Source organism: Leucopleurus acutus, assembly GCF_964270905.1.
Source record: "Leucopleurus acutus genome assembly, chromosome: 18".
NCBI lineage: Eukaryota > Metazoa > Chordata > Mammalia > Artiodactyla > Delphinidae > Leucopleurus > Leucopleurus acutus.
Genome location: NC_139160.1, coordinates 657,124 through 672,776, shown reverse-complemented (window position 1 = coordinate 672,776; position 15,653 = coordinate 657,124). Strand labels below are relative to the sequence as shown.

Sequence of the window (15,653 nt, the reverse complement as noted above, 5' to 3'; positions counted from 1 at the left end):
TACTCACTTGATCTAGGTTTTCAATATTTCTATATAGGGTTGTACAAAGTAGTCACTTGTTGATTTTCTTCAATGTTCTCTGTTTTGATGGGTAAGTCCAACTTGTCATTTCTTATCTTTGTGAATCTGTGCATTTTTAAACCTCTGTTCCTGATTGACAATCGTTTGTCTAGTTTTTCAAAGACTTGATTTCCTATAGAAGCAGCATTTTGAACTATTTTAGTACTATTTTTATATCCTAATTCATTAATTTCTACTTTTATCTTTTTTCTTGTCTTTTGCTTTAATTTATTTTCTTTTTACAACTTTGAGTTTAATAGTTAATTCATTTATGTTCATTTTTACTCATTTAAGTAGATAAGGGTATGAACTTTCCTCTGAGCATTTTTATAAAGCAAATATAACACTGATATCTTAAAGACTGCACCAAAAAAAGGAAATTCAAGACTAATCTCACTTATGAATACCAATGGAAAAGTACTAAATATTAACAATTAGAAATAAAATTTAAAATACAATAATGATCTGGTATGGTTTATTCTAATAATGCAAGAATGTTTAGATGAATTAGGAAATCCATTAAAATAATTCACATATTAATAGATTTAAAGGGATGGGGAGGGACATCCCTGGTGGTCTAGTGGTAAAGAATCTGCACCTTCCAATGCAGGGGACACGAATTCTACCCCAGGTGGGGGAACTAAGATCCCACATGCCGCGGGGCAACTCAGCCCCCGTGCCACAACTACTGAGCTCGCATTCCTCAACGAGAGAGCCCATGTGCTGCAAACGAGAGCCCATGTGCTGCAAACTACAGAGCCCACGCGCTCTGGAACCTGCACGGCACAACTAGAAAGAAGCCCGCACGCTGCAACGAAATATCCCGCATGCCTCAACGAAGATCCTACATGCCACAACTAAGACCTGACGCCGCCAAAAAAATAAATAAATAAAGGTGTGGGGGGGGGGGAATCATACAATCACTGCCATAGACACTGAAAAGACCTTCAAAACTCGATTCTCATTTCTGATAAAACATTTAATGAAAGAAATCCATGGATTCTTCTTTAATGTGATAAAATATATTTACCAACTCTGAAGTTGGCATCTAATTTAATGAGGAAACACCAAAGGCACTACCACTGGAAAAAGAAAAAGGTACTTACTATTTCCACTCATTAAAAATTGTAGGGGGGGGCTTCCCTGGTGGCGCAGTGGTTGAGAGTCCGCCTGCCGATGCAGGGGACGCGGGTTCGTGCCCCGGTCCGGGAAGATCCCACATGCCGCGGAGCGGCTGGGCCCGTGAGCCATGGCCGCTGAGCCTGTGCGTCCGGAGCCTGTGCTTGGCAGCGGGAGAGGCCACAACCGTGAGAGGCCCGCGTACCGCAATAAATAAATAAATAAATAAATAATTGTAGGGGTTTTCCCTGGGGGCGCAGTGGTTAAGAATCTGCCTGCCAATGCAGGGTACACGGGTTTGAGCCCTGGTCCGGGAAGATCCCACATGCCGCGGAGCAACTAAGCCTATGAGCCACAACTACTGAAGCCCGCGTGCCTAGAGCCTGTGCTCCACAACAAGAGAAGCCCTGGCTCGCCACAACTAGAGAAAGCCCGCAAGCAGCAACAAGGACCAAACACAGCCAAAAATAAATAAATATTTTTAAAAACTGCAGGAAATACCATCAGGCAAGACGCGTGATGAAAAAAGGCAGGGTGCAGGGGTGGGGCGGGGGGGTGGATTTAAGCAAATGCCCAGGACACAGAGGATGAGTGCTGGGCCACGACTTTAACCCAGGGCAGCTAGCTCTTACCAAACCTAGGTATCAGAAGATAACTAATGCAATGACATCACCAACATCAAACACCACATTGAGTTCTGGAGATTATAATTAGTCTGATCCTTTCAATCACTGCAAAACCTTCCTTATGTTAACAAATCTGAACTATATCAGCACAATGTAAATCCCACGAAAGCAGGAACTATCTACTGTACTTCCTATCAGACTATTTCAAGCAATTAGCACAGTACCTGCAACATAATAGTTGCTAATAATTGTTTCATGAACAAATTACAGATGCATTTTGCTCATTAAAAGTTTGACTTAATGGGGGAAAGACTAAGACAAACCAAAGCCCAAACAGAAAAATGGGTATAAGAGGTAAACAAACAGTTCACAGAAAAGGAAAGACAATGAGCTCTGAAATATGAAAAGCTGCTCATCAGCATTCTTAATAAGAGAAATACAAATTTTACTAAACATACTGTTTTCATCAAACAGAATAAAGTGCTAAAAGTCCCTGCTGGAGAGGCTACGGAGAAACGGGCCCTTCCACATACACTGCTGAAAGGCATGCAAACTGGTCCACCGCTAACAGAGGCAATTTAACAGTATCTAACAAACTAACATGTGCACGTACCTCTGGCTGAGCAATCCTGCTTCTAAGAATCTACCCTGAAACAACATCTCCACAGAGTCAAGGATATACAGGCAGACCTTGTCGTAGTGCCTTTTTTACAGATTGGAGGTCTGTGGCAACCCTGCGTCGAGCAACTTCATCAGCGCCATTTTCCCAACAGCATCTGCTCACCTCGTGCCTCTGTATCACATTTTGGTAATTGTTGCGACATTTCAAACTTTTTCATTATTACTCTATTTGTTACGGTGATCTCTTGGTATAATCAGTGATCTTGGAATGCTACTACTATGATTCACTGAGGCTCAGATGATGGTTAATATTTTTTTAATTAAGGTGTGTACATTTTTTTAGACACAGTGCTATTGCACACTTAATAGTAAACATAACTTATGTGCACTGAGAAACCAAACAATTCCCATGACTCGCTCTACTACGACACTCGCCCCACTGCACTGGTCTGGAACTGAACCCGCAAGACCTCGGGGTTGCTCCTGCACAGGTTACTCATCATCTGTCATCTGCAGCAGCAAAACACGAAATAACCCAAACACCACCAACAGCAAAGTGATCAAATAAACAACAGTCAGCCCCGTACTGTCTTGTATATGGTTAACCACTAGCTCTCGGGAGGTGAAAGTAAGCACCATATTTATTGTAGCATCTACCATGAGACTCTCCCCACCGTGGCTAATTTCAGGCCACCAACATAAAACTAAACATGAAATTGGGAAGAGATACACAGAAGCACACCATTATGTATAATATTTCCATCTCACAAATAATGTAAATAACCTCAAGAGCACAGGTAATACTGAAATGTAATAAGATAATTAGGAAGTGGTACATTTTAAGTATTTATTTTCTTTGTCTTCAATATTGTGTCTCCCCCCACCTCAAATGAGTATCTTGAAGCCCTAACCGCAACAAGACTGTATTTGGGATAGGGCCTTTAAGGGGGGCGGTTAGGGTTGAATGAAGCCCTACAGGTTAGGTCCAAGAAGACAGACCAGGACACTCTCTCCTTCTGAGCACAAAGGAAAGACCACGTGAAGACACAGCAAGAAGGAGGTTAGCTACAAGCCTGGAGGAGTGGCCTCACCAGAAACCACCCCAGAAAGGCACCTTGATCTTAAGATTTTAAGCCTCCAGAACTGTGAGAAAATAAATTCTTGGTTGTCTGAGCCCTTCAGTATTTTGTTACAGCAGCCCTAGCAGACTAATACAAAGATAATTTACCTGTAAGTTTCTATAACTTAACTTTTTAATAATGGGTGTTTTAACAACTGGCTCACAGAATTCCTGAAAATTTAACTCAGCCATAAAAGGAATAAGGAAGAATAAGGAATATACTGACAGGGAATGATTCCAAGATACAAATGGAGGGTACAGTACAGTACATACAGTATGCTGCCTTTTGTACTGATAAAAGAGAAACTAAGAATACATTATTTCCTTAATTCTTCAGAAAGAAAACAAAATAGTAAGAATTAAAAACTGATATGTATAAAGGATAAGTAGGAACCAAGAGAAGAAAGAAATGGGAGCTAGACCGCTCTGACTTTTGAAACCACAGGTATATATTAAAAAATAAACTAAGCTAAGTCAAAGACCTTAAATTTTAAATTAACAATCAAATGGAAATAAAATAATCACTCCTACGCTAAGCATCAACAATTTGAAAAACCATATTTACGACCCCTCTCCACCACCCAAAAAAGGAATCACTTTGGTAAGTATTTACCTTTCTATGTAAAATCACAAACTTATTTCCAATAACCTACATGTATTTCAGTATTCACTTGAGATTGGTTATCGCTACGATGTTAAGACAATAATGGAATTAAATGAGACTTCAAGATAAATCTGGTTAATTAATGCTGTTAGAGTGAAACTATTATAGCAATTTAAAAGCACATTCAAAACAACGGTTGATTCTGATCAGATCATGAATTACCTGCTTGTATTCACTGACACAACTCTGGCAGCAAAATCTCTTCTGCTGACCATCAATGACCAAGACATTGTTCCCAGCGCCTTTGCTGGGCAAGTACTCCCCACACTGCTCACAGCAATTCATTATTAGACCATTGGCCATTCTGTATCTATTAAAGCAGTGGTCACTGCACAGCTTATGAGTCATATTTTTAAAGCTAACTTCATGGCGAATCTAAAAGAAAAACAAGCAAAATTTTAAAAAACAAATTAATATATGACACGTAGCTAACTAACAAGGTGCTCCAATAGAAAGAAAAGGCCTCAGTTTTTCTGTGTAAAGCTTGTTTACGGAAAAGGCAAGACAAAGTACATTTCATTCTTCTTTAAACTTTTTTATACACACATATATACGGTGCAAGGCAGAGAGGACCACCAGGGTCATCGTACAAACTTCTCTAGACGTATCTAAAAGTGACAGGAAACAACCCAGTTTGGGCAGTGTTAGTATAAAACTTCCAAACAGATTGGAAATCTTTAGATAAATCTAAAAGGAAATTATTTAAATATAAGTACACTGCTGTACAACAGGGAGGAGAGGACTAACATTATAAATAATTCAAATGAAGCATGTATGCACAGATTTCTTTTTATTTCATCAAATGCAAAAACCGTAATACACTTTTAACGAAGTCCTCAAAAACATCCCCTCCACTCGTTCCGCTTCTTAAGCAAGATCGTTTGCTGGCTCTCATGTGCAGTCAGCCTATTTAAACACTATGGGTTTTCTGTGAGTGCTCCAACCTCAGGAAATAAGTCAATTGATGTTATATTTCAATTTTTTTGTAAATCATTCTCCCCATGGGAGAATGGGATTACATAATGGGATATTTATAAGATAGGTTTTATATACCCTAACTTTTAAGGAAATACATACTGATGAAAGATTATGTCAAAACAGTTAAAAGTCAAAAATATTCCCATTAATTAGAACTAAATGATAAAGCACAAAAATACAAACCTCTGTTAGTTTACCACAAATTGTACATCTTGACTTATTCAGCGCTCCTTTAGTAGGATTCTGTTTGTCTTCATAAAGAGACAGACAAGATGTACTACAGAATTCCTGGAAGGATTCGCTCGAATCCACTTGGGCAACAATGGTTCCTTTCATTGTAGTTATATCTCTGAAAAATACGAGGAGCAGCAAAGTCAAACTCTACTTTAAAATAAATCAAAGAGTAATAACTGCCATTTTTAATTTCCATAGACTGAAACCCATTTTTAGATTCATTAACTCACTTTTACTATTTAAAAACTCTTGGCAATAAAATATGAACACAGAAGATTGAGAAGCAATACTATTAAACCCTAGCCACTACTCAATTTATCTTCAAGCTCCTTAAGGCTTTCAGATATTAGAACCACTTAAAAAAACAAACAAACAAACAAAAAAAACTTGTTATTTACATGGAGTTTAACGTCAAGGCCTAATTTACTGAGGTATAAATTTACAATACTATTCAATTTCCCTCTCGTGGGTACGTAGAAAGCATGAGGTACCTAGGTCACAGGAATATGGAGAGGATAAGTGAACTTAAATACATCCCATAACCCAAAAGAACCCCACCTACCATTCTATACAGCTTTCAACTACAATTAGAAATGTTAGGAAATGACAATATTGATGACCTTTGAAGTTTTCCTTTAATTCTGAAGTTCCAGGTCTTATATTGCTGTATGCAAGTCTACTACTGTAAAGCAACCAAAAAACTGTATAACAATTGTTCCAATATTTGAATTTACTAAACGTATACAGAGCACTCAGCCTTTCCCAGTTCTAATATCTAAAAATATCTTTACAAACTTGGGCTGCTTCAAGAGATGGTACAGAAAATCCACCTGTTTAATACTTGCACACAACATACCATATTCAGCTCATTTTTAACTAGTGAGACCAGACCTAAAAAATGGCAGAAGAGGATCCTGTCACTCCAAGGCTGTCAAAAAAAAAGGTACCTGAGTCTTGAAGAGGTGAGTATTAAAATGACAACGTTCAAGACAAACATAAATAAATGCATATAATATCCAAAGATTTGCCAATTTTTAATAATCTTAACATGAAGGTAGTCCAAATTTTGACCTATTTTAATACAAAACTAGTCATACATAAATTGCTTAACAATTTTGTCTGGCTAGAACTAAATTCTTATAATTAATAACGTAAATAAGCATGTATGTATTTTTACAAATTCAAGTCCAATGGAGATTACAGATAAAATTAATTATAAGGGCCTAGTATCTAAATCAACCCCAAAGCCTATCCAAATAGGAAGGCTTTTAATCCTAAGCCACCTCAGCTTGATAGAGAACACTCCAAAGCCATTACAAATTTGAGTTTGGCTTTAATATTCAAACAAGCTTACAAATTTTTAAAACATAGTAATTCACCTCTAAAACAATTTTTCTCACATTTTATACCAATATTCAACCATAAGGAAATATGCTGGAAGGTAAACCTTACTTTTTACACATAACACAAAGTTTCTTTGGAGCAGGCTTGTGAGAGAAGGAAGAGAGGCAGGTGGTAGAACAGAAGAGGTGAGCTGATCCTTTTCGCTGATAAGCTGTCTGTCCCTTCTGTAAAGGCTTTTTGCAGTTTGCACAAGTGACTTTAACTGGTTTAGTGGGTTGCTGTTGGGCAGAAGGCTGGAAAATCTGTTTAGGAAGAGAGGCCACTGGTGATAAAGAATCCACCCCTGGCTGTTTCTGATTTCGGGGAAATGATGCTGACTGGGAGATCCAAGAATCTAAAAAAACAAACCAAAACAAAAACACATACACTGAAATTTATATCAGAGACACAGTTTTAACTTCCCATTCTGTCCAAGTTTCAGACATCGATAAGGCGCAGTATAGCAGAGCGGTCAAGGGCACAAACTTTGGAGTCAGAATTGATGGCTGACATTCAGGCTCCATTACCTACTAGACTGGGAAGTTACTAACCCTGTGCCTAACTCTTCTCTAAACTGGAAATGGTAACTTTAAATGAGATAGTACATGGTTTATAAACCACAATGACTGGCACATATGCAGCACTAAAAAACATTAGCCATCAGTTACTAAACAGGAAGAATTTACGAAATATTACTTTAAGCGAGGAACACATACATCAACATAAATATATAATAAAATCTTTACCAACCAGAACCGTTGACAAATACAATATAGTTCGGATTGGGCTTCCCTGGTGGCACAGTGGTTGAGAGTCCGCCTGCCGATGCAGGGGACGCGGGTTCGTGCCCCCCCCGGTCCGGGAAGACCCCACATGCAGCAGAGCAGCTGGGCCCGTGAGCCATGGCCGCTGGGCCTGCGCGTCCGGAGCCTGTGCTCCGCAACGGGAGAGGCCACAACAGTGAGGGGCCCGCGTACCGCAAAAAGAAAAAAAAAAAAAATACAATATAGCTCGGATAAAGTTTACAAATGACTATATTCAAAACATCTTTCTAGGGACGTCCCTAGTGGTCCAGCGGTTAAGACTCCACGCTTCCAATGCAAGAGGTTCAGGTTCGATTCCTGGTCGGAAAACTAAGATCCCCACATGCCACGTGGTGCAGCCAAAAAAATTTTAAAAAAAACCTTTCTAAGAACAGCTTTTCCACATACATGTTTCATTTCATGGCTTCTAAGTATACCACATAATATCAAAGAAATTAGAGTGTTACACAGAAGTGGTGATGTTAAGCCAACGTCTAGTGACCGATGAGACATCCCGTTGCTCTACCGCTGCCAGCAGCACAGCTTCAACGGCACAGCATTAAGGCCTGGGGAACCGACTGCCAGGGTGCTGAGTTCCCCCTCCTCTTCTTAGTAAGTTTCTTTGGGACTTAGCAGGATGTCTCCAGCTCACCATACTACCTACTGTTACACAGACTCACACTACAATACCAATACACCATAATATTTTTTCATTTTGAAACTTTTCATGCTACCACTTCTATTATAATTTCTACTACTTTGGTCTCTTGTAATACTTTTCCTTTCTAGTTTCTTCTGAAATTTGTATTTCCATACAAAAATGATGCCCTTTCATATGAGAAACAATGTATAAATATATCCAGAGTATGAGGAAATTTCTTTACTACCAAAACCTTGAAGAGGGCAATTTCCTGGTTCTGACCCAGTCCATCAACCTAATGGTTTCAAGGGGCTACATATACTACTATTCAAATTCTACTTTACTCCACAACCCCTCCAAATAAATATATGTTCTATACACAGAGTAAACAGAGTGCCTTCTGGAATCCTGTTATCCTGCTATCATCAGGGTAACTGACCTGTTTTAATAAAGAGGTAAAAATACTAAGGAACATGAAGAAAGCAAATCACTGAAACAAACTGGCAATTCCATATTATGAAGGGCCTTCAATCAAAAATTATATTTGAGGAGGTCCCTGGTGGCGCAGTGGTTAAAAATCCACCTGCCAATGCAGGGGACATGGGTTCGATCCCTGGTCCAGGAAGATCCCACATGCTGCGGAGCAACTAAGCCCGTGCACCACAACTACTGAGCCTGCACTCTAGAGCCTGCAAGCCACAACTACTGAGCCCGCATGCCATAACTACTGAAGCCCATGTGCCTAGAGCCTGTGCTCTGCAACGAGAAGCCACCGCAATGAGAAGTCCACTCACTGCAATGAAGAGTAGCCCCTGCTCGCTGCAACTAGAGAAAAGCCCCTGCACAGCAACGAAGACCCAATGCAGCCAAAAATAAATAAATAAATAATTTTTTTAAAAAAATTATATTTGAATACATGTTAGAAGTAATAGCTTTTGCAACATAAATAGTGGCTCCTTAGAACTTTCAACCCTGCAGGCTTGTCATTTGAATATATACTTAAAGGAACCTAGTTAGGGACTTCCCTGGTGGTCCAGTGGGTAAGACTCCCTGATCCCAATGCAGGAAGCCTGGGTTTGATCCCTGGTCGGGGAACTAGATCCCACATGCATGCCACAGCTAAGAGTCCGCATGCCGCAACTAAATATACCACGTGCCGCAACTAACACCCGGCAGAGCCAGAATAAATAATTTTTTTTTTTGAAAAGGAACCTAGTTAACCCTAAAGGCATCTATCTATCAACTTGATTTTGAAAAGTGGCAATTACTCTCAATTTCGTGCTAGGCCCTGTATAAATAATGCAATGGCTCCTTTTATCTATGCTTCAGTTCTTACATTCCCCTTTCAAATTTTCACCTCCTCCAATATCAAAATATTTTTAGGAATGAAAGAGACCTAATCATTCTCTATTTTATACAATGGACACTAAGGGATAGAGGTTAATTTGCCCAAGTCACCATTAGTCTGAGAGCCAGTATAAACAGCCAAGATGGTATAATTCTCTATGACAAACAAAGACAGCACAAACACACAGGAGCTAATCCATAAACTCAGGAGCAAGAGGTGTATCTGTCTGGTTTCCTGATGCATACTTTACATTCCCTGTGTTAAGAGTTTGTGTGAACAGGAACACAATTCTTATAATAAATGTGCTTTGACCCAGCAATAGTCCTCAGGTACTACGTATCCCGACATACATGGATAAGAATATTCTTAAGAGTTATTTAAATAGTAAAAACTGGAAGTGAACTAAATAGAGAATTAACAAAATCAAACATATACTCTTGATATAGTCAAAAGTTCAAGATTATTGTTAGGTATTTAAAGGAGCAGGAGAAAGGGAAAGTTTGCAAAGCTATACCTCTATTGCAATCTCAGGTTGGAATTAAATGTACCATATTCTCAACAGTAAGACTGAACGTTATGTTCTTTTTCATACACTTATGTTTTTAATATACTTATAAGAAAGACAAAATAGCTATTTTGAAACTAATTTGACTATTATCATGTCTTAAACTTTTATGTGAGCTAGAAGGAAAGACTCTCTAATACACAGCTGATAGCAGTATAAATTGGTAAAAACTTTCCAGAAGGCCGTATGACAATGTATTTCCACAACTTAAAAACGTTCATACGACGTCACATACACATATATGCATACAATGACCTACCAACAGATATATATAAATACATACAGGGGGAAAGGATCTTGGAAGACATTAGGAATTTTCAAAACTGAGTAATAAGAAACATATTTCTTTCAAAATCACTACAAAGCAGAAAATTTTTACAACCAAAACTCTTTGGAGGGATGGGAGTAGTGATAGTCTTTGGCCCAGTAACTTCACTTCTAGAATATACTGTAAGAAATAATCAGAAATTTGAAAAAAAAAAAAAAAAAGTTCATCATAGACTGACAAGAGCAAAAAAGGGAAACAATGTAAAAACCAAATATGGGAATGGTATAACCAAATCCATTGTGCAGTCATTAAAACTTCTGTGTATAAATAATTTTAATGGTATGAGAAAATACAGAGTAATATTAAATGGGGGGAAACAGGAAGCAAAATTATGAAGAACTGCACTTCAACCAAGTTAAGAAATACAAAGGAAAAACACTGAAAGACAACCACTCAAAGCATTAACAACAGTGGTAACCTTTCTTCATCAGTTTTTAATTATGGATTTTCCAAACATTCTTCAATAATTACACATTACTCTCATAACCAGAAGAATAATAAGTATGAAAGGAAAAACTAGCATTTCACAAAACATTCTACATGGCCTAGGTTTCAGTCATTCCTTATTATTCTCCACAATCCTAGGGTGTAAAGCTGCTAATGAGCCTAGAACGATGAAGCCTGAGAAGGACGGAGACAAGGTACGTGAGAGACAGGCAGGCCATACAGAGGCCGGGGGCAGACACAGACACAGTCAGGAAAAGCCACACAGCTCTTCGCCCAGCTTCCACAGAGCAAAGATGCCTGCAGAAAATGTTTTCAAGTAGTCAAGAAATTTACCAATCTTTAAATGTAAGAAAAAATAACAAAGTGCTAATAAGTAAAAATTATAATCAGATAGGCAGTCAAAATTAAACACAGGGAAAGTAAAAACAAATCTAAATGCAATTATACAACATATTGCTCCTTACATGTGCTATTTATCTTTTTGTTCTCTTTTTACACATAAAAACAATACTATTAAAAATACACTAGCATAGGGCTTCCCTGGTGGCACAGTGGTTGAGAGTCCGCCTGCCAACGCAGGGGACGCGGGTTCGAGCCCTGGTCCAGGGGGATCCCACATGCTGCAGAGCAGCTAAGCCCGTGCGCCACAACTACTGCTCCTGCACGCCACAACTACTGAAGCCCTTGTGCCTAGAGCCCATGCTCCACAATAAGAGAAGCCACCACAATGAGAGGCCCGCACACCACACCAAAGAGTGCCCCCCACTCACTGCAACTGGAGAGGGCCCGTGCACAGCAGCGAAGACACAATGCAGCCAAAAATAAATGAATTAAAAAAAAATACACTAGCATAGAGTCAGTATGTGACAAATAAGATGCCAAATTATTAGACTTTAGTGGTGCTGAATATAAAGAGTATTTTGTTTTACTTCCTTTAGACATTAATTTATCTGATTTTCTAATTATCTACAGAGAAATACTATATACACGGTTTTACATCTCTTATTAGTTAAAATTTCAAATTTAAAAGTCAATAGAATTAATATATCTTACATGAATAAACTAACCAAAGTAGCACCAATTACTATAATAAAAAAAAGAATCCACCAGTGCAAAATCCCTTCCACGGGGCAGAAGCCCCCTCCAGGCTTACCAGGATTGTGATGAGCTGCAGACTCTCCGTTCTGAAATACGTCTCCTGCCACATTCATTCTACCAGGATTAAAAGGTCCTACTGCAGTCTTGGTCTGTGAAGTTAAAGACGGGGTGTATGTTTGCATATTAACACCAAAGTTACTCGACTGCAGTCCGTTAGAGACATCTCCCAAGCTGGTATTCTGCAGTGATGTTACGTGTGTGATCATTAGGTTCATATCTCGCCCGTCAGTATTTTCTAATTGGCCATCACTCACAGAGCTGACACCTGTTTCTAAGGTCGTAACATTAGCAATCTGAATTTCAGAGTCTGGTTCTGTGGTGATACCACTATTACCCATTCCTGCATTTACCTTACTTCTTGAAAAACTGGAAGTAGAGAAATCCACATCATTGGTTCTGTTTTTAGACTCAGGTGGTCTCCGTTCAATAAAATTGGAGGAATTTTTCTCTTGCCCTTGATTTGTTTCCATGTCCTCTTCATCATCGATGACAATTGTCTCACTTACACTTCCCTTCTGAGAAGCCAATTCTTTTGAGGAAGGAAGAATTTTGGAATCATTTCCTTGTAGCTCTTCATTTTTCGATGACGTAAATGTTATGGTTCTTTGATCAGCTACCACTGGTGCAGAAGGCGGAGGAGGTTGTACAGGTTCGATAAACACAACATCATCATCATCTTCCACTGATGAGTTCTGAAATTTACTAGATCTATTCACTAAAGGGTTAGGTGGCCCACTAAATGAATTTCCTACGTCCGTGAGGCTAGCTGCCATGGCCGTCCTCCCCAGCAAAACAGGAGTCTGATCAGTCAATTCTAATCCTCCTGATGAACCTGTGTCCATGCCAAAGAACCTGTTAAGGAGATGGGAAGAAAATTTTTTTACAAATGTCACTGTATGGCTTTTGATGTTATTCTAATTCAAAAAATTTCTTAAAGGTACTTTTACTTTCTTTCTTACTCTAAATGAAAGTCATTCTTATCTAATATCCAGGAAAAATTTTATATGCATTCTGTGATCTTCTCTCATTCACTAATCATTTCATAAAGTTTACATGTGAACTTCTTGCAATATAAAAAGAAAGGTAATTATCGAATTTTCAGTAAGAACATGCAGTATGTTCCCATCTCTACCACCTCCTTTCCACCACTGCTTACCCTATAATTTTAACACTGAAAACACAGATAAATCCTTCTACACACATGTGAACAAAAATATAACTAAAATCTGATCATGAAAATCTCTTCTCTATATCTATCCCATTTATCTACTGTATTAAATAAAATGACATGATTTAATCCCTAATTTCCCTTATCTTTTTTTTTTAATCCACTGTTCTCATATTCCCTGGCTCCCATAGCTGTATGATTAAATCCTTCTGAGAATCTGAAATCTTTCTTGACCCCATCTAGAAAGCTTAAATCCCCATCTGCCATGTCCTTTATATCCATGTGTCAGGCCGAATAACGGCCCCAAAGAAATCAGATACTAATCCCTGGAAGCTGTAAATGTTACCTCGGATGGAAAGGGGGTCTTTGCAGAGATGATTATGGTTAAGGACTTAAAAATGAGATTACCTGGGCAGGCCCCACCTGCATCTCAAGTGGCCTCATCAACAGAGGTGGAAGGAGATTCCAGGCAACGTAAGCACAGAGGTGCCCGGAGGAGATGAAAGTGATGTAGCCAAGGAATGTTGGCAGCACCAGAACTTAAAGGAAGCAGGGAGTGAGCCCTCCCCCAGAGCCTCCTGAGCGAGTACGGCCCTGCTGACGCCCTGGTTTGAGCCCAGGGCCACTGACTTCTGACTTGTGACCTCTAGAACTGTTAAAGGAAACAAGGTCTGTTCTAAGCCACCAAGTCTGCGGCGACTTGTTACAACAGCCCTAGGAAAATATCCTCCACTCCTTGGTTACATCTTCAAAGCAACCCTTGGTATGGTTACAATATTTGTCCCATTTTGTGGCTTAGAGATGCTAACTAACCCAAGTCACACAGCTAGAATTCATTCCCAGGTCTTTATAACTCAACAATCCGAACTCTTCATGACTGCCATAGTTAACTCGTATTTCCGAGCACCTATTAGATATGCAGAGCTGTGCTAAAGCCAAAGAGACAGCAGACAGTTAATGGTAAAAAAAAAAAAAAAAAAAAAAAAAAAAGGCCAGAAAAGAAAGAAAATAAGTTATTGAGCACACAGAGAGGATGAGGTTATGGGCACAGGTGGTAGTAGAACTAGTCTGGAACATGGATCACCTTAAACGCAGAGACTAAACAAGGAAAAAACCAACTAGAAGGGAAAATGAAGGGTGAGTATAGACTGCAGGTCAATTTGCGGATGGACAGATACGAGTGTGAAGTGGTTTATTCACTGCAGCCTCAGAGAAGGTGAGGAGACACCAGCTGTACAGGCATTAAGACTGGCTTAAGGGCCCCAAGGCCAACTCTTAGCTCTTCGGTAATCCTCTCTCTTATAAGGCCACTCAGCCCAGTCTCAAAACAAATGGGCTTAAGAACACTTACTGTTTCATATATATTGCCCTTTGCTTACATTGTTATAAAAGCCTCTGGAAGGATGAGGGCAACACTAATATAAATAAGTATCACTTTGACAGACAGCTGACAGGGATGGAGAAATTATTCACTGTATATTTTGTTGCATTTTCTTAATTTTTGAGCATGATTTCTCACTTATTTTTTAAAGCTAAACTTAAATTTAAAAAAAAAACAGGGATAGTAACAGAACGAAGAGAGAAGTACTCTACTCTGGAGTCAGAGAAGGCCTCTCCGAGCAGGCGATATCTGTGCTGAGATCTGGAGTGATGAGCAACATCTAACTGGGGGAAAACTGAGGTAAGGGCAGCTCCTGCAAAAGCCTAAAGGGAGTGAGGCTGGGAAGTTCAAGCAACAGAATAAAGGCCAATGTGGCTGGAACAAGGTAGGTGGGGAAGAACTGGATGAGATGAGATATAAAGACAAGCACAGAACTTACCAAAGGCAACAAGTAATTAACTGCATTCAACAAAGATTTATGGAGCACCCAATATCCACAAGACACTGTCTTAGACACTTGATAAAAATCAATAAACAAAACAGATGAACATCCCCGCCGTCAGAAATCATGAATTTGGGAGTTCCCTGGTGGTCTAGCGGTTAGGATTCTGGGCTTTCACTGCTAAGGCCCGGATTCAATCCCTGGTCAGGGAACTAAAATCCCACAAGCCACACAGCATGGCCCAAAAAAACAACAAAAAAACTGTGAATCACTAGGTTGTACACCTGAAACTTTTATAATATCATAAATCAACTACACCTCAATTAAGAAAAAAACAGTAGCTCAGATACATTAATTAAAAGTGCCCAAGGTTCCAAGACAACATCAGGATTCAAGCACTATGAATCAAGCTTGATTCTAAAACCCTCTTCGTTCCTCTTAAACCAAAGCTGTGTGTGTCAGGATGGAAGACATGCTAATATTGGAAAATGGGAAAAGACACATTTATATCTGCTTTAAAGAAAATGGATAATTCCATTTAAAAACTTAAGGGGTGACTATCTGCCTT

At 39.1% G+C, this 15,653-nt stretch overlaps 1 protein-coding gene across 7 annotated transcripts in view; it reads right to left on the bottom strand.

The window, feature by feature from the left end:
* The window catches only part of ZMYM2 (zinc finger MYM-type containing 2), a 90,093-nt gene that overhangs the window by 52,419 nt on the left and 22,021 nt on the right, over positions 1 to 15,653 (bottom strand). For 4 of the 7 annotated variants that reach the window (XM_082859530.1, XM_082859534.1, XM_082859531.1 and 1 more), the window contains exons 3-6: positions 12,090 to 12,946; positions 6,875 to 7,160; positions 5,372 to 5,537; positions 4,373 to 4,585 (exon numbers count right to left, since the gene is read on the bottom strand). In XM_082859530.1, the coding sequence (XP_082715656.1) occupies positions 4,373 to 4,585; positions 5,372 to 5,537; positions 6,875 to 7,160; positions 12,090 to 12,936 (1,512 nt within the window). In that variant the 5' untranslated portion in view covers positions 12,937 to 12,946. The other 3 variants (XM_082859535.1, XM_082859533.1, XM_082859536.1) reach the window with 2 other exon arrangements.